The sequence below is a fragment of the Glandiceps talaboti genome, chromosome 2 (assembly GCF_964340395.1).
Source record: "Glandiceps talaboti chromosome 2, keGlaTala1.1, whole genome shotgun sequence".
NCBI classification, from domain to species: domain Eukaryota; kingdom Metazoa; phylum Hemichordata; class Enteropneusta; family Spengelidae; genus Glandiceps; species Glandiceps talaboti.
The window spans coordinates 3,441,378-3,465,583 of NC_135550.1; the positions used below are offsets into that span (position 1 = coordinate 3,441,378).

The window sequence follows — 24,206 nt, forward strand, 5'->3', positions numbered from 1 at the left end:
CCAAAAAGTAGCGTTACCTCACATGGTTTGAAGTACAAAATTTGACATCATATTCGGTCACAGTAATATCTGGGCCATCAGAAAACTGATGTCTCTTGCGCAAACTCACAGGAGGCAGTTTCCATGGTAATGGTGATACTATTTTGAAAGATGCTAAACATTAAAAAACATCACATCTCAGGCTTCAGAAGTGTTACAATCATAATCAAAGTGTGTGTATATATGTTTGGGGGGGGGAGACGGACAACTCAATTTGTTGATCCAAGGTCAAGGTCACTGTCAGAATTCAAGGTTATCTTACTTTTTCAGTTTTTATCAACAAATCACCGAAACATTACGATAATCACAATTACAGATAGTGTAATATACTACAAAAACCAGAAACGAGACTTACCATTCTAAATGCCATTAGTAGGTCCTCAGGATCACACATGCCCAATTTGTGGGTTTTATTTCAACACACAGTTCAGCAAAATATGATATATCTTAGAAAATTTGGATTTATTGTGAGTAATGGTGGCCATTAAAAAAAATAAACAAATTTATGTAAATATTCACAAAAGTTCCATTTCAATAAGTAGGTCCTTGAGACCACTCATGCCCAATTCGGTGTTTTTATTTCATCAAACAGTTCTGCAAAGTGGGCCTTTTCATGAGTGATGGTGGCCATTTTGAATTGTCTTGATGTATGCAATGTATGCAAATATTCACGAGGGCTCCCACACTAAAATCAATCAGTAGATCCTAAGGATCATTCATGCCAAATTTGGTGCTTTTATCCGGCATGTAACAAAAATGTAGCTAAGCCACCTGACTAATAGACAAGATTCCGATAGAGTTTTAATAATTACAAAAAAAATAAGATGACCTTGAATTTTGACAATGACCTTGACCTTGGATCAAAAATATCATGTCATCAGTGAATAGTTTGACCTAAAAAACGCATATATAGACACTTACATCGTGTGAATAGCACTTTCTGATGCTGAAATATTCAGTGTATCAACATTTCGATATAATTGTGGATCTTGACATCAGTTGTCTTAGCAACTGTTTTTTGCTACAAAGCAAATTCATATCTGCTCTTTCATCTTTTTTCTGAAAGATTGTATACATGGCTATGTTCTGACCCATTTTCAACTTTACACGTCATACTTGATTGGAGTATACATAAAATATTCAGTGCATGTTTCTATAAAAATCCAAAAAGTGAAGATGACCTTGAATTTTGACTATGACCTTGGCATTGAATCAAACAGGTTTTGTGTTCATTCAATTGTCTGTCCCTTCGAACATATACACACTTACTTTTAATTATGGTTGTAGTATTTCTGGGGCACAAGATATGACATTTTCAATGTTTCAGCATCCTTCAAAATAGTGTCAACGTTACTATGGAAACCGTCTCCTGTGAGTTTGTGCAAGAGAATCCAGAGGGGCAACATCAGTTTTCTGAAGGCCCAGATATTACTCTAACTAAATATACTGCCAAAGTTTGTACTTCAAGCCGGGCAATTTTTTTCCAAAATTTCAGCTGTGGTGCCCCTAGTATACAGCTTAGATGACTATGACATTGGAGCTAAAAATGGGTTGTTTTTTTTCTAAGAATTTGTACTCTGTTGTAGACATGAAATTTAATGTCTGACCATGTCCTGTTTTGCAACACAGGATTTTCTTTTTTACATGATTCACAATCCCGCTTTCCAGGCACTCTTAGAAGTCTTATGTCTTTCTCTCTCGAAATGTTGCAGAACCACTTCATGCTCTTCAGCACGCCATTTCTTTCTATGGGAGCCTGCAAATAATACAAATAAAATGCAATATATTTAAAGTCATGAAAGTTCTCAATTTCAATTGTGTATTTTATCCCCAAATATTTCTTGTCAATGTTATGATTTAATTAGTAATTAGGTGTTAGCAAATTTATGGTTAAAAGAATGAGGAGTGGGGGTGGGGGTGGTACTAGATCTTTCAATTATGGACATTTAAGACTAGCAGAAAATGTCAACCCATCTATACCTACACTTGATCAGTTGGAGTCATGATAGGCAGATTATTAGTCTGGGTGGCAAGTTTGGAATCTAGCAGTTGTATGGACAAGCCTTGCTGCCACCACTGCTGAATAACTAATGTTCTCAGGCAAAATGAGAACCACAGCCATGCCTCAGTTAACCCTGCTGTAGGAAAGTGGTTACAATATGACTATGACAATTTGAGGGCTGGTCACTTCCCGCAAACAGTTAACGACTATTTCAACACACCACCAAATACGTATCACACTCGGAATGCAACGAGAGATAACTTTTACATTCCAAAAGTAAATCTTACTTTGACGCAACACAATTTTCAGTATGCAGCTGCAAAACATTGGAACTCCTTACCTGAAGAATTGAAAAAAATACAATCCAGGACTACTTTTAAATCTCAGTTAAAACAGTATTTGTTACAAAATTAATTCAGCTTTTTCTACCTTACATTGCATTTAATGCCAGTTGTTATATTTTTTTTTTATGAGAACGCGTTTTATTTTGTTTGTTTTTTGTTTGTTTTTGTTTTAATTTCAAATTTGTTTTTGTTTTTGCTTTGATTATTTTGTTTAATCAATTGTAGTATGGGCCACAAATTTGACTAGTTTGTTTCAAACTATTTTTGTGGTCCAGCCATAAACTCTGTATTCATCCATCAGTTTATGTGTAATATTTATTCCACTGTCTTTTTTACTTTCTCTCTTGTTATGTTGATATGATTTTGAGTTTGTGGCAAATAAAATACTATATTCAACTATATTCAACTACAACAGATTGTATGCTCTTCAAGGAGTTGGGAAAATATCATAGGGCTGTTGTACGATAGAACACAATTTTTTGTATACAAACCCACTTTTAAACGTAATTTGCACATGCTTAATTGTAACAACAAACTTACATCCACTCCCCAGAGGACACCAAATGTTAGCTAAATTAGATATTGAGTAATTTTGGAGAAGATTGAAATCTAAAAAGTTGATAGACAACAGACAGATGGACATAGGTCAGATATCAACCTAAACCTACAGCTCTGCTCACTGTTAAAGACAGCAGAACTGATCAAACATTCAAGGAAAAGTAAGTACTTATATGCACTAGTGATAGCAAGCATTGTCAAAGTACTCTATCCTGTTTTACACCCATCATTTTTTATGGATAACCCTGAAGAATAGAATATCTCAGTTATTATCCAGGCTAACAAATCCTCTAGCTTGCCTTAACTTCTCGGTGGAAACTATTTAAGCCTTGAAAGCAGCAGTCTTGTGAAACTACCAGAAGGTATATTAGTAGTAATATTTTCACTAAAAATACCTACAAGTATATCCCCAGGTCTTGTTTCAACTGTCAGCAACTTGTTTATTAAAGTTGTTATTGAGCTTATACATATTCAATAGTAAACTTATTGATATACCTGTTTCTATTAAAATCTGCAAAAAGGTTACATCTGATACTTTGAACAAAAGGGTTTTCAAGGTTTTCAGGTCAGACAAGGCCAGGTCAGGTCAGGCAAGGCCAGGCCAGGTCAAAACGGATTTTTTTGGATTCCCATTCACATTCGGATCCATCAAAAATTTCATCTTCCCCAAAGACCGAATATTTTTGGGGGATTCATATTCATATTCACATCCAGATCAAAGCCAAATTATATCTTCCCTTTCAAATACAGGACACATAAAGACAATATTTGTTTGGATTCACATTAACATTTGGATCCATTGCAAATTTCCACTGCCCTATCAAATGCACAGGCAAGTTAAAGACTAGTCTAGATTATCCAGATTCTCGTTGTTTGCGGCACTGCCTATGAGACCACCCATATGTCAGTCTGGAGAAACCACAGTCAAATTTTTTCACGCCAGACGGCACATAGTACATATCTTGGAAGCCTAAAAAATCTGCTAGCCATACTTGATTATAGTAATTATTATATAACAGTTGCTTGAGAAGTGATGATCTGTATGGAAAGTATCTAAATCATTCAGCCTGCAATGTTGGATGTGAAGTGTACCCATGATGCACTGCTCCAGCAGGTACTTCCTTTGTGAGAAAGTTTAAATGTAGTATCTCCAGACTTTCATTTGGGGAAGTCTCGTAGTAGCATTCCAAGTGATGAGAGGCTGGATAATCGAGATTAGCTAATGACCAAATATTTTTGTATACATATTAACACCCGGATCCATGCCAAATTTTACCTTCTCTTTCAAACACAGGCCATGTAAATACCAAATATTTTGGATTCACATTCATGTTTGAATCCATGGCTAATTTGCACTCCCCTTTCAAATGCAGGTCAGGTAAAACCTGAATATGTTTTTGATTTCATATTCAGATCCATGGCAAATTTAATCCTATACATGTACACATGATACATGCTGGACATTTGACCTCATTTGCATACAGTCTAGTTCAAACACGTCAAATGATGTGCTATTCACGACAATGTATCAGAGTGATGACTGTATAATGATCTTGTGAGGGAAGTTGGATCCCAGGATCATGTTGAAATTGATATTCGTTGCTTGTTTTTATGTAAGATTTGGGCATATGTCAAATTGATTGTTAGACTGGAATTTAAGAAATTAAGAATTTAAGACTTCCTAATAAAGTCAAATATTTGGCCATTGAAGATTGATTGAGATAGAGAATTGACTCTTGTCATGGCAGTGTGATTTTTCTTCATGTGTACCAAATTAGACTACTTGTAGACCAGTACCATTGCTCATTTGTATATCTGTATATCTGTATATTTGTATATCTGTATATCTGTCAAGTGATGAGGTAATTAAATTTTAATGACGCTGTGGTTTCATCAAAATTTGGAATTCTCTCTACCGAATTTCAGTAGTGCCAGAGTTTGTAATTGTGACCATTTTATATCTGTTTTAACCTTGGTAATTATACAACAGCAGCTTGTGTGAGGAAGTCCTAAATAAATGGTGTTTTTGACAATTTGTAAAGTATGAAATTCCTGCATCTGTGCTAGAAAAAATTATATCTTCCCTTCAAATACAGGAAGGAAGCACGACAAAGATTTTATGAAGCTGTAAACTTCCCTCGTACTTTTGATGACGTAAATACCAACATCTTGATTGTATTCTTTATTTACACATGCTTTGAAATCTTCATAATTTTCAGCCTGACCTAATTTCTTAATTTTCAAAATTGTTGACCTAATGATACATGTCCAATACATATTAGAACACCCTTATCAAAATGTTCTGTTGCCATTCTAGCACAGATGCAGGAATTTCATACTTTACAAATTGTCATCAGGGTAACGATCCTTATAGAAAAAACACCATTTATCGAGGACTTCCTCACACACTCAAAACAACACTTTGTTGAGGATATTTCAACTTTACATGATATATGTCCAATACATATTAGAACACCGTTATCAATGTGCTGTTGCCATTCTAGCACAGATGCAGGAATTTCATATTTACAAATTGTCATCAGGGTAACGATCCTTATAGAAAAAACACCATTTATCGAGGACTTCCTCACGAATTCAAAACAACAGTTTGTTGAGGATTTTCAACTTTACATGATATATGTCCAATACATATTATTAGAACACCCTTATCAAAATGTACTGTTGCCATTCTAGCACAGATGTAAGAATTTCATATTTTACAAATTGTCATCAGAAAACATCATTTATCGAGGACTTCCTCACACACTCAAAGCAACAGTTTGTTGAGGATTTTTCAACTTTACATGATATATGTCCAATACATATTATTAGAACACCCTTTTCAAAATGTCCTGTTGCCATTCTAGCACAGATGCAGGAATTTCATACTTTACAAATTGTCAAAAACACCATTTATTTAGGACTTCCTCACACACTCAAAACAATAGTTTATTGAGGGTTTTTGAACTTTACATGATATATGTCCAATACAATTTAGAACACCCACATTAAAATGTGCTTTTGCCATTCTAGCAGAGCTAGGAATTCCATACTTTACAAATTGTCAAAAACAACATTTATTTAGGACTTCCTCACACACTCAAAACAAAAGTTTGTTGAGGATTTTTCAACTTTACATGATATATGTCCAATACATATTAGAACACCCTCATCAAAATGTGCTGTTGCCATTCTAGCACAGATGCAGGAATTTCATACTTTACAAATTGTCATCAGGGTAATTCCTTATAAAAAACACCATTTATCGAGGACTCCCTCACACACTCAAAACAACACTTTGTTGAGGATTTTTCAACTTTACATGACGATATATGTCCAATAGCTATTAGAACACCCTTTTCAAAATGTCCTGTTGCCATTCTAGCACAGATGCAGGAATTTCATACTTTACAAATTGTCAAAAACACCATTTATTTAGGACTTCCTCACACACTCAAAACAACAGTTTGTTGAGGATTTTTCAACTTTACATGATAATGTCCAATACATATTAGAACACCCTCATCAAAATGTGTTTTTGCCATTCTAGCACAGCTAGGAATTCCATACTTTACAAATTGTCAAAAACACCATTTATTTAGGACTTCCTCAAACACTCAAAACAACAGTTTGTTGAGGATTTTTCAACTTTACATGATATATGTCCAATACATATTATTAGAACACCCTTTTCAAAATGTCCTGTTGCCATTCTAGCACAGATGCAGGAATTTCATACTTTACAAATTGTCAAAAACACCATTTATTTAGGACTTCCTCACACACTCAAAACAATAGTTTATTGAGGGTTTTTGAACTTTACATGATATATGTCCAATACAATTTAGAACACCCACATTAAAATGTGCTTTTGCCATTCTAGCAGAGCTAGGAATTCCATACTTTACAAATTGTCAAAAACAACATTTATTTAGGACTTCCTCACACACTCAAAACAAAAGTTTGTTGAGGATTTTTCAACTTTACATGATATATGTCCAATACATATTAGAACACCCTCATCAAAATGTGCTGTTGCCATTCTAGCACAGATGCAGGAAATTCATACTTTACAAATTGTTATCAGGGTAATGATCCTTATCGAAAATGCCATTTATTTAGGACTTCCTCGCACACTCAAAACAAGTTTGTTGAGGATTTTTCAACTTTACATGATATATGTCCCATACATATTAGAACACCCTTATCAATGTGCTGTTGCTATTCTAGCGTAGATGCAGGAATTTCATACTTTACAAATTGTCAAAAACAACTTTTATTTAGGACTTCCTCACACACTCAAAACAACAGTTTGTTGAGGATTTTTCAACATTACATGATATATGTCCAATACATATTACTAGAACACCCTCATCACAATGCGCTTTTGCCATACTAGCAAAGCTAGGAATTTCATACTTTACAAATTGTCATCAGGGTAACGATCCTTATAGAAAACATCATTTATCGAGGACTTCCTCACACACTCAAAACAACAGTTTGTTGAGGATTTTCCAACTTTACATGATATATGTCCAATACATATTAGAACACCCTTATTAATGTGCTGTTACCATTCTAGCACAGATGCAGGAATTTCATACTTTACAAATTGTCAAAAACAGCATTTATTTAGGACTTCCTCACACACTCAAAACAACATTTTGTTGAGGATTTTTCAACTTTACATGATATATGTCCAATACATATTAGAACACCCTCATCAAAATTGCCATGCTAGCACAGATGAAGGAATTTCATGCTTTACAAATTGTCATCAGGGTAATGGTTCTTATAGAAAATGCCATTTATTTAGGACTTCCTCGCACACTCAAAACAACAGTTTGTTGAGGACTTTCCAACTTTACATGATATATGTCCAATACATATTAGAACACCCTTATTAATGTGCTGTTACCATTCTAGCACAGATGCAGGAATTTCATACTGTACAAATTGTCATCAGGGTAACAAACCTTATAGAAAACACCATTTATTTAGGACTTCCTCACACACTCAAAACAAGTTTGTTGAGGATTTTTTAACTTTACATGATATGTGTCCAATACATATTAGAACACCCTTATCAAAATGTGCTGTTGCCATTCTAGCACAGATGCAGGAATATCATATCAATTGTCATCAGGGTAACGATCCTTATAGAAAAAAACACTATTTATCGAGGACTATCTCACACACTCAAAACAACATTTTGTTGAGGATTTTTCAACTTTACATGATATATGTCCAATACATATTATTAGAACACCCTCATTAAAATGTGCTGTTGCCATTCTAGCACAGATGCAGGAATTTCATACTTTACAAATTGTTATCAGGGTAATTCCTTATAAAAAACACCATTTATCGAGGACTCCCTCACACACTCAAAACAACACTTTGTTGAGGATTTTTCAACTTTACATGACGATATATGACTGTCCAATAGCTATTAGAACACCCTTTTCAAAATGTCCTGTTGCCATTCTAGCACAGATGCAGGAATTTCATACTTTACAAATTGTCAAAAACACCATTTATTTAGGACTTCCTCACACACTCAAAACAACAGTTTGTTGAGGATTTTTCAACTTTACATGATAATGTCCAATACATATTAGAACACCCTCATCAAAATGTGTTTTTGCCATTCTAGCACAGCTAGGAATTCCATACTTTACAAATTGTCAAAAACACCATTTATTTAGGACTTCCTCAAACACTCAAAACAACAGTTTGTTGAGGATTTTTCAACTTTACATGATATATGTCCAATACATATTATTAGAACACCCTTTTCAAAATGTCCTGTTGCCATTCTAGCACAGATGCAGGAATTTCATACTTTACAAATTGTCAAAAACACCATTTATTTAGGACTTCCTCACACACTCAAAACAATAGTTTATTGAGGGTTTTTGAACTTTACATGATATATGTCCAATACAATTTAGAACACCCACATTAAAATGTGCTTTTGCCATTCTAGCAGAGCTAGGAATTCCATACTTTACAAATTGTCAAAAACAACATTTATTTAGGACTTCCTCACACACTCAAAACAAAAGTTTGTTGAGGATTTTTCAACTTTACATGATATATGTCCAATACATATTAGAACACCCTCATCAAAATGTGCTGTTGCCATTCTAGCACAGATGCAGGAAATTCATACTTTACAAATTGTTATCAGGGTAATGATCCTTATCGAAAATGCCATTTATTTAGGACTTCCTCGCACACTCAAAACAAGTTTGTTGAGGATTTTTCAACTTTACATGATATATGTCCCATACATATTAGAACACCCTTATCAATGTGCTGTTGCTATTCTAGCGTAGATGCAGGAATTTCATACTTTACAAATTGTCAAAAACAACTTTTATTTAGGACTTCCTCACACACTCAAAACAACAGTTTGTTGAGGATTTTTCAACATTACATGATATATGTCCAATACATATTACTAGAACACCCTCATCACAATGCGCTTTTGCCATACTAGCAAAGCTAGGAATTTCATACTTTACAAATTGTCATCAGGGTAACGATCCTTATAGAAAACATCATTTATCGAGGACTTCCTCACACACTCAAAACAACAGTTTGTTGAGGATTTTCCAACTTTACATGATATATGTCCAATACATATTAGAACACCCTTATTAATGTGCTGTTACCATTCTAGCACAGATGCAGGAATTTCATACTGTACAAATTGTCATCAGGGTAACAAACCTTATAGAAAAACACCATTTATCAAGGACTTCCTCACACACTCAAAACAACACTTTCTTGAGGATTTTTCAACTTTACATGATATATGTCCAATACATATTAGAACACCCTTATCAATGTGTTGTTGCTATTCTAGCACAGATGGAGGAATTTCATATTTTACAAATTGTCAAAAATAGCATTTATTTAGGACTTCCTCACACACTCAAAGCAACAGTTTGTTGAGGATTTTTCAACTTTACATGATATATGTCTAACACCCTCATTAAAATGTGGTTTTGCCATTCTAGCACATCTAGGAATTCCATACTTTACAAATTGTCAAAAACACCATTTATTTAGGACTTCCCCACACACTCAAAACAACAGTTTGTTGAGGATTTTTCAACTTTACATGACACATATCCAATACATATTAGAACACCCTCATCAAAATGTGTTTTTGCCATTCTAGCACAGATGCAGGAATTTCATACTTTACAAATTGCCATCAGGGTAATGATCCTTATAGAAAAAACACCATTTATCGAGGATTTCCTCACACAGTCAAAACAACAGTTTGTTGAGGATTTTTCAACTTTACATGATATATGTCCAATACATATTATTAGAACACCCTCATCAAAATGTGCTTTAGCCATACTAGCACAGCTAGGAATTTCATACTTTACAAATTGTCATCAGGGTAACGATCCTTATAGAAAACATCATTTATCGAGGACTTCCTCACACACTCAAAACAACAGTTTGTTGAGGATTTTCCAACTTTACATGATATATGTCCAATACATATTAGAACACCCTTATCAATGTGCTGTTGCCATTCTAGCACAGATGCAGGAATTTCAAGCTTTACAAATTGTCATCACGGTAATTCCTTATACAAAACACCATTTATCGAGGACTTCCTCACACACTCAAAACAACATTTTGTTGAGGATTTTTCAACTTTACATGATATATGTCCAATACATATTAGAACACCCATATCAATGTGCTGTTGCTATGCTAGATCAGATGCAGGAATTTCATACTTTACAAATTGTCAAAAACACCATTTATTTAGGACTTCCTCACATACTCAAAACAACAGTTTGTTGAGGATTTTTCAACTTTACATGATATATGTCCAATACATATTAGAACACCCTTATCAATGTGCTGTTGCCATTCTAGCACAGATGCAGGAATTTCATACTTTACAAATTGTCATCAGGGTAATTCCTTATAAAAAAACACCATTTATCGAGGACTTCCTCACACTCAAAACAACAGTTTGTTGAGGATTTTTCAACTTTACATGATATATGTCCAATACATATATAGGAAACCCTTATCAATGTGCTGTTGCCATTTTAGCACAGATGCAGGAATTTCAAGCTTTACAAATTGTCAAAAACACCATTTATCGAGGACTTCCTCACACACTCAAAACAACACTTTGTTGAGGACTTTTCAACTTTACATGATATATGTCCAATCCATATTATTAGAACACCCTCATCAAGATGTGCTTTTGCCATACTAGAACAGCTAGGAATTTCATACTTTACAAATTGTCATCAGGGTAATGATCCTTCTAGAAAACACCATTTTATCGATGACTTTCTTATCGATAATCACCCACTAATGAACATCCCCCACAAATTTCAGCTTAATTAGACCAGTAGTTTTTGGGATTCAGATTTTTCACCACAATGCCTATTTCTAGACCTAATTTGCATATTCATCCATATATAATTCACCAACACTTGTAAAAATGTGGGTTCTTGCCAATCCCATTTCAAGGCTTAACACAAAATATCAATTACAAAGGACTTCACCCCCACATCAGCTCAAATGTATTCAATACGCTTTCCAAATGAAAATTTAAAAATAACACGAGCATTAATTTAATTATTATTGTATATGACATCTATGGAATCCATATTTTTTTCTGCCATGTTTAATTTATAAAGGAAACCCATATAAAAACCTGGTCCTCAATGACTTGCCTGTGGTTGCCATGTCTTTATAGTAACTGTAAAATATAGAAATAGAGGACTTCCTTGTATACATGAGTCCAAAGTTTGTCTGAATTTTCTGATTTTACACATTGCATCAATTTGATTATCCACTATAGTATAAATTTACAAACAGGTGTGCAAAATTTCCTCTGTTGACTATGAAACATGTAGGGATTAAACGTCAGCTATCAAACACTTACCTCATTCTTTATAGGTGATGCAGTATCTGACTTGTTCTTTTTGACTGCCTTTGAGATTCAACAATGTGGTGGGATAATGTCAAACGGTTCTCATGAGACTCAGTAGATTCTGGCATATTTTCACTTTCCCCAGTTACTGGAGAGTTCAACTGGAAAAGAAGTTATTATATTGTTGTTTTAGAAAAAAATGTATCAAGTTATTTAATATCCACATATCATAAATCTAGCTCTCACACTTTAATGATGTCATCTATTATTATAGTATACACAAAAATGGGTGCAATAGGAATGCACAAACGCACTGTGCAATATCTTACCCACAACTCTCTCTGATTGGTATGCTTGGAAGTTCCTTATTTTATAACTTCTTCAATAACCCATATTTGCCAACATTTTAAGCATAGTAATTATGTTTAATTAATATGTAACAAAAGTACGATTGGGGAATCAAAAATAAAGTTCTAAATTTTGCATAAAATGTGCTAACAAGTAAATGAAACATGTACTGTAAATAAAACACTTTTCAATGTCAAAGTATCAATAACTTGGGTAGACAGTGTGTATGATGTGTTTTAGTATGTAAATTTCTTTTGTCATACCTATTCAAATAAATCTATATCTTTGGCAAAGTCATAACAGGTGCATATATTTTCCTTAGTTTTGTGGAAAATATTTTGCATGTCTTTCAAGAAAATCTGTTGACAAATTTCTAAAATTGCTACTCCTTCTACAATAAATCATTGATACCAAAACCAATGAAAATATATATTCAGAAACTCATCAGTGTCAATTCTACGTTTTGAAAATGGCAAAAATATTCATACAAAATCCTGTACACAGGTGAGATTTGTCTGACTTCAATGAGCTGATGTCCAACAGTACAAATCAGGGAGAGTTGTGGGTAAAATCTTGTACAGTGAAACGCCTCTGTATAAAGTGAACTAAAAACACATGTTACACAGGGAACCTTGCACATCCCTGTAACATTCACATACCTAGGACAGGGTTGTGAACATAGCTGTACCAGCTCATTGGAGCCATGGGAACTGTACCAGCTATGTGCACTATATCCCTTTAACAGCTCTGGCCAACACACCAGGTGTAACATACCTAGAGTTGACAGATGTGTAACTGGTATGCCAACATAAATTTAACATGGATGTGAAAATAGCAATGCAGCATAGGTTTTTACAACATCCATGTACAAGAGCTTTTTCCCACTGCCATGTACCAGCTATGTTAGCAATTAGCTGCAACATAGGTATTTCCCACAGCCATGTACCAGCTATGTGAGCAATGCTAGTCAGATATGAACAAAAGGGTTGCTACAGGGTATTATTCCACCATAGCTGTTACAGTTATGTGCACAACTGTGTGCAGTATGCAGTCATGGCACAGATGTAGTATTCCAGATCCATTCAACTGGCATGTACCAGGGCTGTGAAAAAATATACCCTGTAACGGGGCTGTGAGGCACACAGCTGGCACATAGCTATGCTCTTCTTCCTAGCTCTATGATGTGGCCACATCCTAGTACTGGGATGTGCAATGTTCCCTGTGTATTCAATGGATAGCTTTCAAACACTTACGTTTTTCTGTACAGGGGTTGCAGACTTTGAGTTCTTCCTAGTATCAGCCACTGATTTAACAACGTTAACGAGGTGGTTGGGTGATGTTACATTAGACACTGAACATTCTCGTAGATCTTCACCTTCTCCACCAACAGTTAATAGGGAATGGATCTGAGAAAGAAGTTATAATTTTTGTTATAAACTCATTCAAAAAATGTTTCTGAATTTCTGCAGTACTGACAAATTTGCAAAACATATATATTAACAAGCTGTCATCAGAGATGACTCAGTCCCTGCATTGAATGTTTTCAGAGAATTGCCACCAGTCATGGTAGTGTGATTAGATTCTATGAAATATAGCACCAATGATATTGTCAAACAAAATGGCTGTCTGGCAGCCATATTGGACCGTAACACCCAGGAAATTGACGTGCATATTTACACTCTATTGTCTTGTCCTTGTACAAAGTTTAAGAAGAATCGGTCTAGTCATGTTCAAGTATTGGCTCTAGACATGTAAAAATTGAAACAAAATGGCTGCCTGGCAGCCATACTGGATCGTATCACAAAACAAATTAACGTGCATATGTATGACATAATGTGTTGTCCTTGTACCAAGTTTGAGAGAAATCGATCCAGTCATGTCTGAGAAATGACTCCGGACGCACGCACACACGGACAGAGTCCAATCTATAAGTCCCCGTCCCGGACTTTGTCCGTGGTGGGGACTAATCAACAACACTTTAAGCAGCTTAATCAGGAGTCCAGCCAATAATCTGTCAAGTCTAAACACAAAATTGCTTACACAGATTACTTAATCCCACACTATGTTTCAGGCCACCCTGGACAAAACGGGATGGACGTGAGACAACGCAGGGGGATGGGAGGGGAAAACGTGATATGCCGTGATTGCCATGCCAGATTTTTAAACTGTCAAAAAATTTGCCACAGCAGTCATGGTGCGTAAAAGAATCCTAGTAGACCACAGTAAAATGGAGTGAATGCAATGAAACGTTACAGTACCTAATAGGCCGTGGAGGCAGTCCGTAATGGGACTGCCTGGGGTACCTCCATGGGTAACATTGCAGCGAGGCTCTGCGCTAATACTAAAACCCACAATTTGGGGATACCAATTTTATGCAAAAAAAGTATACCCTATCTGATACTATGTTATTTAATCAGTTAATTTGTCATCAGGGAAACTCCTTAAGATACATGTACTGTACCAGCTACGGACCATAGGCAAGTTTGCGAAATACGTTATGGTGTTGATAAATGTAAATGGGAGCATAAAATGTATACTTATTGCCAAAGAATAACTACTCCGGTTCTACAGTAGAATTACAGGCGTAAATTATCTGTTTCGGATATGATTTGCGATGTAAACATTGCCGAAACGTAAGTGATGCCGCCATTTTGCAAGACCAACTTGAGCGATGACGTATTGTATAATGCATAGCCTCAAATTCGTCAAGTTAAACACTGAGTTTCTAACAAATTTTTATGATAAAATTTCCCTTTCTTTTCACTTTAATGAATCAAGATAACTTTTACTAAGTTAAACAGAAATGAACAGTCATATTTTATTTTTTATTTTACTGAATCATTTACGAGTTTACAGAACGAATCTAGTGACTTGAAACTATTCAATGGTTATTAGCCCAGTGGCATTTTTTGGTATTTGTATCATGTTATGTGAGTGCAGTGTACGTCATACTCCTAAAGAACTAACAGTGGCCATATGGATGAGAACTGAGTATATGTTTTGGATTTTTAATTTGTAAAACTATGTTATCATGGTTTTCTACTTGAAAAATCAACATGAAACAACACATAGTACCCAGTCTGTGGTCTGAGATATTCCATTACGTATAGACCATTACCTAACTACATAAAAAAAATCCATTCATAATAACAGTTCCCAGTAAGCTATTTTTTGAAAATTGTGTACTACACATTACACCTTATAAAAAGAAGGCAATTAAGATTATGTAATTTTAAGTCATTTCTACAGAATATATTATATATTGTTTAGAAAGATTGGACAGCCAGGTAGTCACAATTTTTAATCTGAATATCAATGAATAGCAGTGCTCAAATTTTTAATTCCCTTTTTTTCAGACAAGGACAAAGAACTTCAAAATAAGTCACAGTGAACATATGATTGAATAAAAACTTTGAGAAATCCTAAACTTGTAACCACTTGTTTCATTTTTTAAATTGTTAGTACACTGCTGTGTTTATCATTCCCTCTTCAAATTCATAACATTTTGAAGAAAAAAAATCCTTGACTTTAAAAAGTACCAAATGTGAACGAAAAACTTACAAATAATAGTCAAACAAACTTTAAAATAATTTATTTTTTATTAATTAACCGTTACTGGCTGTGTATCATGATTTGGTCCTGCTATATCAAATGACAGCATAGTTACATACCGTAAATTTGATACGGAAAACTGACATTAGGTGTCCTTGACACTCAGAACTTGAATCTTTAACTAAAACTATCAACAACGTCAAAGTTGGGATGCTCTGTAAATGCCACATTAATTTTTTTCTGATTTGCACAACAAGTTCGTTCTTCATGTGTGACCGTCTATAGTGGCCATGCCAGTGATTACGCATTGATTCAGTGCCCAACATTCACATGTGTCACTGTCAACATCATGCAACAAGATCCCCTAACACAGCTTTTTCGGAATCAAAATACACATCCGTTTAATTTAACCCATCCACAAATGAAAATCACAACCTGAGCTGTGGCAGATAGATCGATGTTCCGCGTTCCGGTAGCAAGTTCAGTGTTTCGCACACGTCAGTGAGTAGGTCAGAGGTCACGACAGTGACGGTAGACAAAACGTGTGACGAGACGTCCATTTCGACGTCTCATCTACTCCCTCTAATGTTTCAATTTGTAAGTTTATCAAAGTTGATCTTTTTGTGGCATTTTTTATGTTAACAATATAACTGCGCGTTGTCACTGTATCTTATATGATGTCAACAAAACTTTCCCTTACGCAGTCAGTATACTTCTTGTGGGATTGACGTCGAGTCAGAGCCTGGCCTGGTCCGGCCGTGGACTTAGATAATTTTGATGTCTGCCATAAAATGAATGCGCCAAAGCGACGCAAGGTGGGAAAATTATTGCGTCATTTGTAATTTTAGGGGCCAATGTCGCAAGGTCGTGGCCTCGGCAGAACTGGTCTAAGATGCCATGAGGAACCTTACAATTTTGCTGTGCTCAGGGGTCGGTCGGAAAGGGGTCGGTCGGGAGATGAGAAACAGAAAAATAAAAAGGGCCGCCCTAAGAGGAGAAGAATGGACAAGATGTCCTTATTTAGTCAATAAAGAGTTGTTGAAAGAGAAAACTAACCAGGGAAAGAAGAACAGTTTTATATCACCACCACAAAAATCAATTAGTCAATACAACCAACCAACCAACCAACCAACCAACCAACCAACCAACCAATCAATCAATCAATCAATCAATCAATCAATTACATGCTCGCTGCCCCCTGTGTGCATCACCACAAAATCAGTCAGTTAATTGATCGATATCACACAAAAAAAGTAAGTTTTATTTCACCATAAAAATAATCATTCAATCAATCGATCAATCAATCATCAATCAATTACATGCTCGTTGCCCCTGTGTGCTAGTGACAACGCGAGCTGGTGCAGCAACAGCGCCAACCCGCGACGTGGACATTCTCGCAAATAGCGCCCATGTTGAAAGGATGGCGGGTTCAAGTACAAGTCGCGTAAGTTCTGCAAGTGTAAAAATCTGTCACCAGTCCTCATTGATCGACAAGATCAGACACCAAAGAGATGATGAGATATTCTGTGATATGACGTTACGTGTAGAAGAACGAGAATTCAAGGTCCACCGTAATGTGTTGGCAGCATGTAGTCCGTACTTCGAGTCAATGCTACGGAGTTGAATGAAAGAAGCTGCAAGTGGAAGTGTAGAACTGCAGTGTACGTCCGCTGATGGTATGGAAGCAATTCTTGATTTTATCTATTCTGGTACGATCAACTTGAACTTGGACAATGTATTTGACATTTTGAAAGGCACAGACTTCTTTATGATGACGCATCTGCAAGAGTACTGTGAAAGTTATCTCCAAGGAGAGTTAAATTCAACCAACTGTCTCCAAATGAAGAAGATGGCCGAGCAGTTCAGAATGAAGAGTTTGTCAGCAGAGACGCAGAAAGTGTTGGGATATCACTTCAGCGAAATCATGCGAAAAAATGAAGATGATATGCTGCGCCTGTCAGCTGATGAACTCTGTTCGATAATATCCAATGAGGGCATACAAATACGAGAAGAAGACTTATTTGACTTTCTAGTGAAATGGGTAAATGTTGAGAGGAGAAAACGTAAATCCAAATTCCCAGAGTTGATGAGCCACATCCGACTTGGACACGTGGACAAAAAATTCCTACTTGACCGGGTAGAAGTGGAGCCATTAGTGAAGGCAAGTCCAGAGTGTAAAATGTATGTCATGGAAGCAACACGGTTCCATCTCGCAAACGATGATGACAACAGTGACAATATCCGACTGCAGCTCAGATGTGAAATACTGATTGATGTCATTCTCGTGTGCTGTGGTATAACATTTGAGAGAACTGATAGAACATCAGAAGTCCAGAGAGCAATGCCAAATATGCTTGGATACATTTTGAGTAAAGACCAATGGGTGACATTGCCTTCAGCTGACACCGTCCTTCCAGTCACAAGCCCACCTTTATCAGTAGCTCTGAACAATAACTTAGTACTTATATCAAATACAACAACTGCAGTGTATAACCCATTGCAGAATAAATGGGATTATACGATATATACACCGAGTTTACTCGCTCATACTTTTGGTGCAGCCGTAGTATGCAATAACAAAATATATGTTATCGGTGGAGAGAGTAACCCCAAATCCATTGAGATGCTTAATCCTCACACAAACCGTTGGATGAGAAAGAGGTCATCTCCAGAGGCGTATGTTACTCCCGATGTCGTAGTTGTGAATGATAGATACATATATCTATACGTACGTCACCATCCAGGCGTCATCAATCGCTATGATACTCGTGAAGACAAATGGTCGAGTGAAGATTTGAATATTGAAATGGATGACTTGAGAAGAACCCAGACCGTCTTTCCTAGTATTGGAAGGAGAACACCAGATGGTTATGAGATCAATGACTTCGGTAGCTTCAAGATGGTGTATTCGGCTGAAAGCCAAGAATTTACACTGAGTCCAGCTGATAATCCACCTCTGGAAAATAAAGATTTCCAGGCTAAAAGTGCAATCATAGATGCAGCTGTGTGTGTAGTCAATAATGATGGAGATGTGGTGGAGGAACCGTGCATGATAATCTTCTCAGGGAGTATAGAAGATTGAGTACAAATGCAACATATTTATTCCAGTCTGCCACAAACTCGTGGAAGAAACTCGCCTCGGCTCCCATTAAAGTGTGTAGAGCAGCTTGTGGCTTGGTTCAGATTCCTGTAAAATACTTGTGGGATTTGGCATGAAAACTTCCCCAGGACAAGTACGGCACCTGTACAAAACATGGCAAGAGTTGAAAAAACAGTGGACTGACTAAGTACATCTTGGTTACATCAAACAGGGTGACCGTACCGCCAATAGACCCACAGTAATGTCAACGATACCCGTTTAACACTTGCTGCAGTGCCGAAAGGAGTCAGAAACTTTACCGTACAAAGAAACATCGAAGTACAGTTGACAGGTCGTAGGTCAAAGTGCGTCATCACGTAACACGTGAACCACAGTCCCTCTGTGCGTGAACGTAAACAAAACATCAATGGCGGCAACTGTGTTTCGGAGCGAGAGCTTCGTACATGTACCATTCTATGCTTTTGCATCGTGGCTATCACGTCGTAACAAATTGTATCGCAGCATTATTTACCGTTTATCATCGAAACCATGGCGAAGGCTGTTCGGAAGACGTTGACTTTGAACGAGAAGGTCGAGATTATCAGTCTGTACAAAGCGAGTGGTTGTTCTGTGGGCTCACGCAAACTGGCTGAGAAGTATGGTGTTGGGCGTACCCAGATACTGATCATAAAGAAACGCAGGTCTAAATTTTTGGAGGAGTTCGAAAGCAACGCACCAGGTGATCGTAAAAGAAAGATTTGAAAGACGAAAAACTGTGTTACATAAATTCATGATTGATATTTTTCACAGAAACTGCAAAATTACTTCTAGAATGTATGCAAAGCAGAGTTGTCATTGAATTGTAAATACATGTACATGTATTTTTGATGTGAGATTAAATAATTAGTTTTTAAACCCTTAATATTATGTTGTATTTAGTTTGTGTCCCCACTTCTCTTAACTTCTAAATGTTTTGGCCACCTGATTACAAAAACAACCAACCCTCTACAGAAAGGCCACCTCTCTATAGTGGCCACATTTTGTTAGTCCCTTGACTGACCACTATACACAGGTTTGACTGTATGTACAATTACAAACATTTTACACAGTTATTAGTCTTTTGCCATTTATTGAGTTACAAACAAGGACCTTGTATATGTTGTTTCATATTGATTTTCCAAGTAGCAAGCATGATAAAATTGTTTTAAAGATTAAAAATCAATTTTCATCCAAATGGCCACTTTAAACAACCTCAAATTTGTGTCACTTGTCAATCTTTATCTTTCTGTCACTTGTCAATATTCCTGGACCTTTTACATGATAATTATCAAATGTGTGTTAATATCATTCACAATGAAATATATCAAATTCTATGGACTTTTACTTCTCTTTAGTTTGGTACATGTATAGTCCCCAAATTCTATCTTCTGCTCTGAAAATATGGTAATGATATGCAAATTATCATGTAAATTACATTATCCCACTTCTTCATCAAATATAGGAAAACCCCTGTATGCAAATATGTATGTACGTAAACATGTACATAAACAGGCTTTAGAAGAAACTGAATGAGGACTAGTAGATTTCCAAGCAGGACTAGTGGATTTCAATTTCCACTAGTCCTGGTCTAGTAGGTTTTCACAGAAAATTCTAACCCTAGGCCCTGGAGACTGAATGACAGGTTTATTGAGGAGTAAAAAAAAAGAAAGAAAAAAAAATCGCATAGTCGCACCATTTTAGTCAGTCTGCCCTGACCAGAACCAATTCTTTTTTTTTGGCCCAACATACCTTTCTCGCCACACCATCGCAGTGACAACCAGTCAGGGTCGCATCCTTTTGCCAAAAAGGCTTTAGCCACATCGAGTGGTTTCTCCCTCGACTGTCTACGAGACATGTATTTACCATTACGTTCCTAACATAAAAATGAGATTTATTGGCATTAACTTAGGCAATTAACGGTTACAGCAATACAGCGTGACTATCATTCATATGACAGGGGAAGTGAGGAAACACTTACAATTAATATGGTAAAATTCAAACAAACAACCAGTCGTCTAGTTATCCACGCTGCATTTGATGATGGACAGACGTGCGCTAAATTTAGGTATTACGTTACATGAAACATCGCTACCTCACATCTCTCAACCCATGGAGCTCCATCATGTCCATGCTCAACCGCACGTCAAAGTGGTTGTTTATTAATGTTCATCATGATACTTACGATCAAAAACTCTGCGTTTACTGTGAAATATACAGAGACTTTATCTATATACCTACCTTTTCTGAATTAGCGTCCATACTGTGTACCCGGAATGTGTGCACATCTGCGCACGCCGACCTCACACTCCCGGTGGGCCTAATAGTCTCGCTTCCAGACTCTCGTCGTTGAGGGCATTAGCCCCCCCCCCCCCCCCCCGCCCTCGACCTGCATTTATCCAGCTTGCATTTCTGTAGTATCCCTCATTAGACCTTTTTTTGTATTGTAAACTTTCTCAGCCGCGTATGAGCTAATTCAATGAAATGCCTGTGATGGCTACACTATTAACTAAACTTGATTTAAATAGATATAGCAACGGTATTATATCATGCGTAGATGTTTTACCAACTGAAACACTCTTGTCTAAATTGTGACATTGCCTCGTCCTGCTTGCAGATGGTGCATATGTCTACGTTCCTGTCAGACGACTGACTCCACATTACAATTCTCCCGATGCTAAAGTGCAAGTGTGACCCATTGAGAACTTCCCAACCTCAGATTTTCGAGATTAGTTAATATGCTAAGCTGGTAGAATGTACTAATAGTGGTCTCATCATTTATATCAACAGAAATAAAGAATTGTTCTGCCCATCTCTTGTCAGTGTATGCATGGACACTCAGACCACTATAGAAACTAAGACTAAAATATAAACTAGCAAGTAGTCTTGCTGATAAACGTTGGGGCTTTCTTCCGACGAAGTTCGCTGTGACGCCTATCCTTGTTGTATTGTAAATTCGGAATGACACACGAGGTCTAGCAACTAGACTAGGACATGAGTAGCTGCATGAGTAGCTGTGGCCAGATTCTTATAGCAAGTATTCATAGTAGGAGAACAGAAACATAAAAAGACTTATTTTTTCTTTATTGTTTATTATACGTTTGTAGTGTTATTTTAAAATCTTGCATTTGTATTGCAATTGATTGGCATGATTGGCGTGACTTGAACGCTTATAACTTTGATTGTTAACGTTCGAACACGCAGAACAATTAATAGCCACCTTAGCTCTGATATATGCTTTGAGAACTCTGTCAGCAGTTGTGTCGCAGTTCTCAGTGCATATTTCTATGATAGTCTAAGTTAGATTTTATACTCTTAGTTAGAAATTGTCGGATTATATCCGATAAAACGTGAACTGTCCAATATTATAGTCTATGTTAGATTTTATACTGTAATTAGGTAGAAATTATCGGAACAATCTCAGTTAGAGTCTAATAGTAGACGTGCTGGTTGGGAGGCCGGGGTTGTGATGAGTCGTGTGCAGTCTAAATATTAAAGTCTAAGTTAGATATTATCTGATTATTATCCGATAATGGAAAATGTGCAATGTCGCGGCTTCATGTCTTTTTTTTTTATACCTGACCTCATGAAGACACGACATTACACAAATAGCCATTATCGAATAAAATCTTATGTTAGACTCTAGGTTAGATGCAGGCTGTAACTTACTTTTGATGACATTATCAACACAGTCAGTACGATCTGTGTCAGAAAAAAATCGATATTCTTTTCACTAAACTTTGCAACATTGTATAATCAATCGATATTGTAGCTGTCAATCAATTATTGCTGCCTTAAATGCTTTGTGGAATAGCTTACAAATGAGAGCCTCCCTGTGCCCTGGACCATAGTGTCTCTATCTCTGTCTTGCCGTCTCTACTTCCGCCCCTGTCTGAGTATCTCAACCTCTAGCCTGTATCTTAAAACCTCTAGAAAATCACAATAACATTTCCTATAGAAATGCAAACCTGTTTCAAAGTCATGGCTCTTCGCCCGGGGCTATTCGTATAAGAATGTCAACCTCATGATTAATCTAAACTAGGGAAGTTAATCACATGCATGTTTCAAGTCATAAAATTATATTTGCATAATATAGTTACATAATGTTGACATCATTTAGTATTTTATCAAGGTTAAAATCACAGTATGTTTATCTTTATTTCATGTCATTTTAACTTTTAGTGAAGTTCATCAATCCACTGATTCTGATAGGAGGTGACCACTATTTGGGTGGAGTTCCCATTGCAGTCAAAACAAGATCGAAAGCACAATACACCAAAATACACTGTGATAATACACTGTTATTACATCGGAGCTGTTTATTTTACGGCTGCAAATTTTAATACCCCCCCCCCCCCCAGCCCAAAGAAAAGTGAGCCTTGGATATTTACAGTTTCAACACAAACAATAAATTGCAACAATGTATAAAATATTATGTAAATGAGCCATCTAGGGTTGCACTGTCTAGAGAGAGGTCGTAGCACAAGGCAACAACTGCACCGGCAACTACATTGCACAATAGCTACATTATCAAAACTATCTTTTCATTTAGAAGGCAGCTTTGATGTCGATATGAATAGGATTTAGGAAATAATCCACTATTTATCAGTGGTAATCAGTAGTTCAACTTTCTAATAAACTGTTTAAGGCCCAGTTTGTGTGGCAAGACACTGTCAAGTCGTCTCTTTGTCATTGAGTCTTCTTGGCAAAGCAGTAGAGAAAAATAAGTATATTGAAAATATGTGACTAAATGCACTGAATAACACATAAACAAGAATGAATATTGTAAATTTTTGTAAGGGCATGTTTTATTGACAATCATGACCTCCTTTTGGATGGCATAATTAATTTTCGTTTAGGTATTTAGAAATCTGCATGTAGTTCATACATTATCTTCCACCAGATGCGCAATGGTGCTGCCGAACTCATCATTTTGTTTGATCATAATTGACAACTGGATTTGTATCATGAATGTATGGACTGGAATTCGAATCGAAGTAGGGTCAAGACTAGACTGAAAGGTTCAGTTGTTTATTGGCACTCCTTAAGTCATGCCAAACACATTTAGAATGAGGTAAGGAGTGCGAATAAACGACCGAACCTTCCAGTCTAGGTCAAGACAAGAGTGGTTGTCTAGGGCGACTGAAAACTAACACACTGTCGTACTTCTCAAAATAAATTCATTTAGCCAGTGTGTGTTATAGCTCAACTTACATCTATGATTCATGAACTCTCCAAAACATTATGTGAATTACAAATGCCTTGACAATTGGGAAAGCTTGATCAAATTGTATTTATCATTGTAAACTATGTGAT

The 24,206-nt window shown here is 36.3% G+C and overlaps 1 protein-coding gene across 2 annotated transcripts; it reads right to left on the reverse strand.

The window, feature by feature from the left end:
* Nucleotides 1–238: 238 nt before the first annotated feature.
* Nucleotides 239–21,204, reverse strand: LOC144453027 (uncharacterized). 2 transcript variants are annotated; one of them, XM_078144295.1, is made up of 5 exons: nucleotides 21,132–21,204; nucleotides 20,643–20,766; nucleotides 13,477–13,629; nucleotides 11,888–12,036; nucleotides 239–1,795 (listed from the first exon to the last, which is right to left on the reverse strand). In XM_078144295.1, exons 1-4 carry the CDS (start codon nucleotides 21,176–21,178, stop codon nucleotides 11,896–11,898), a joined length of 465 nt encoding a protein of 154 aa, XP_078000421.1. In that variant the 5' UTR covers nucleotides 21,179–21,204; the 3' UTR covers nucleotides 239–1,795; nucleotides 11,888–11,895. The 2 variants fall into 2 exon arrangements, with proteins under 2 accessions (XP_078000421.1, XP_078000429.1); XM_078144303.1 differs by lacking the exon at nucleotides 239–1,795 and adding an exon at nucleotides 11,568–11,701.
* Between the last annotated feature and the right edge of the window lie 3,002 nt (nucleotides 21,205–24,206).

Excerpts from the sequence above, each read along its gene's own strand:
- LOC144453027 (XM_078144295.1), bottom strand. The coding sequence starts at position 21,178 with ATGTGCACACATTCCGGGTACACAGTATGGACGCTAATTCAGAAAAG. Across the intron at positions 13,630-20,642 it reads GCGATGGTGTGGCGAGAAAG|ATCCATTCCCTATTAACTGT; the intron begins GTATGTTGGGCC and ends CTTCTTTCTCAG. Across the intron at positions 12,037-13,476 it reads CAACCCCTGTACAGAAAAAC|TTGAACTCTCCAGTAACTGG; the intron begins GTAAGTGTTTGA and ends CTTCTTTTCCAG.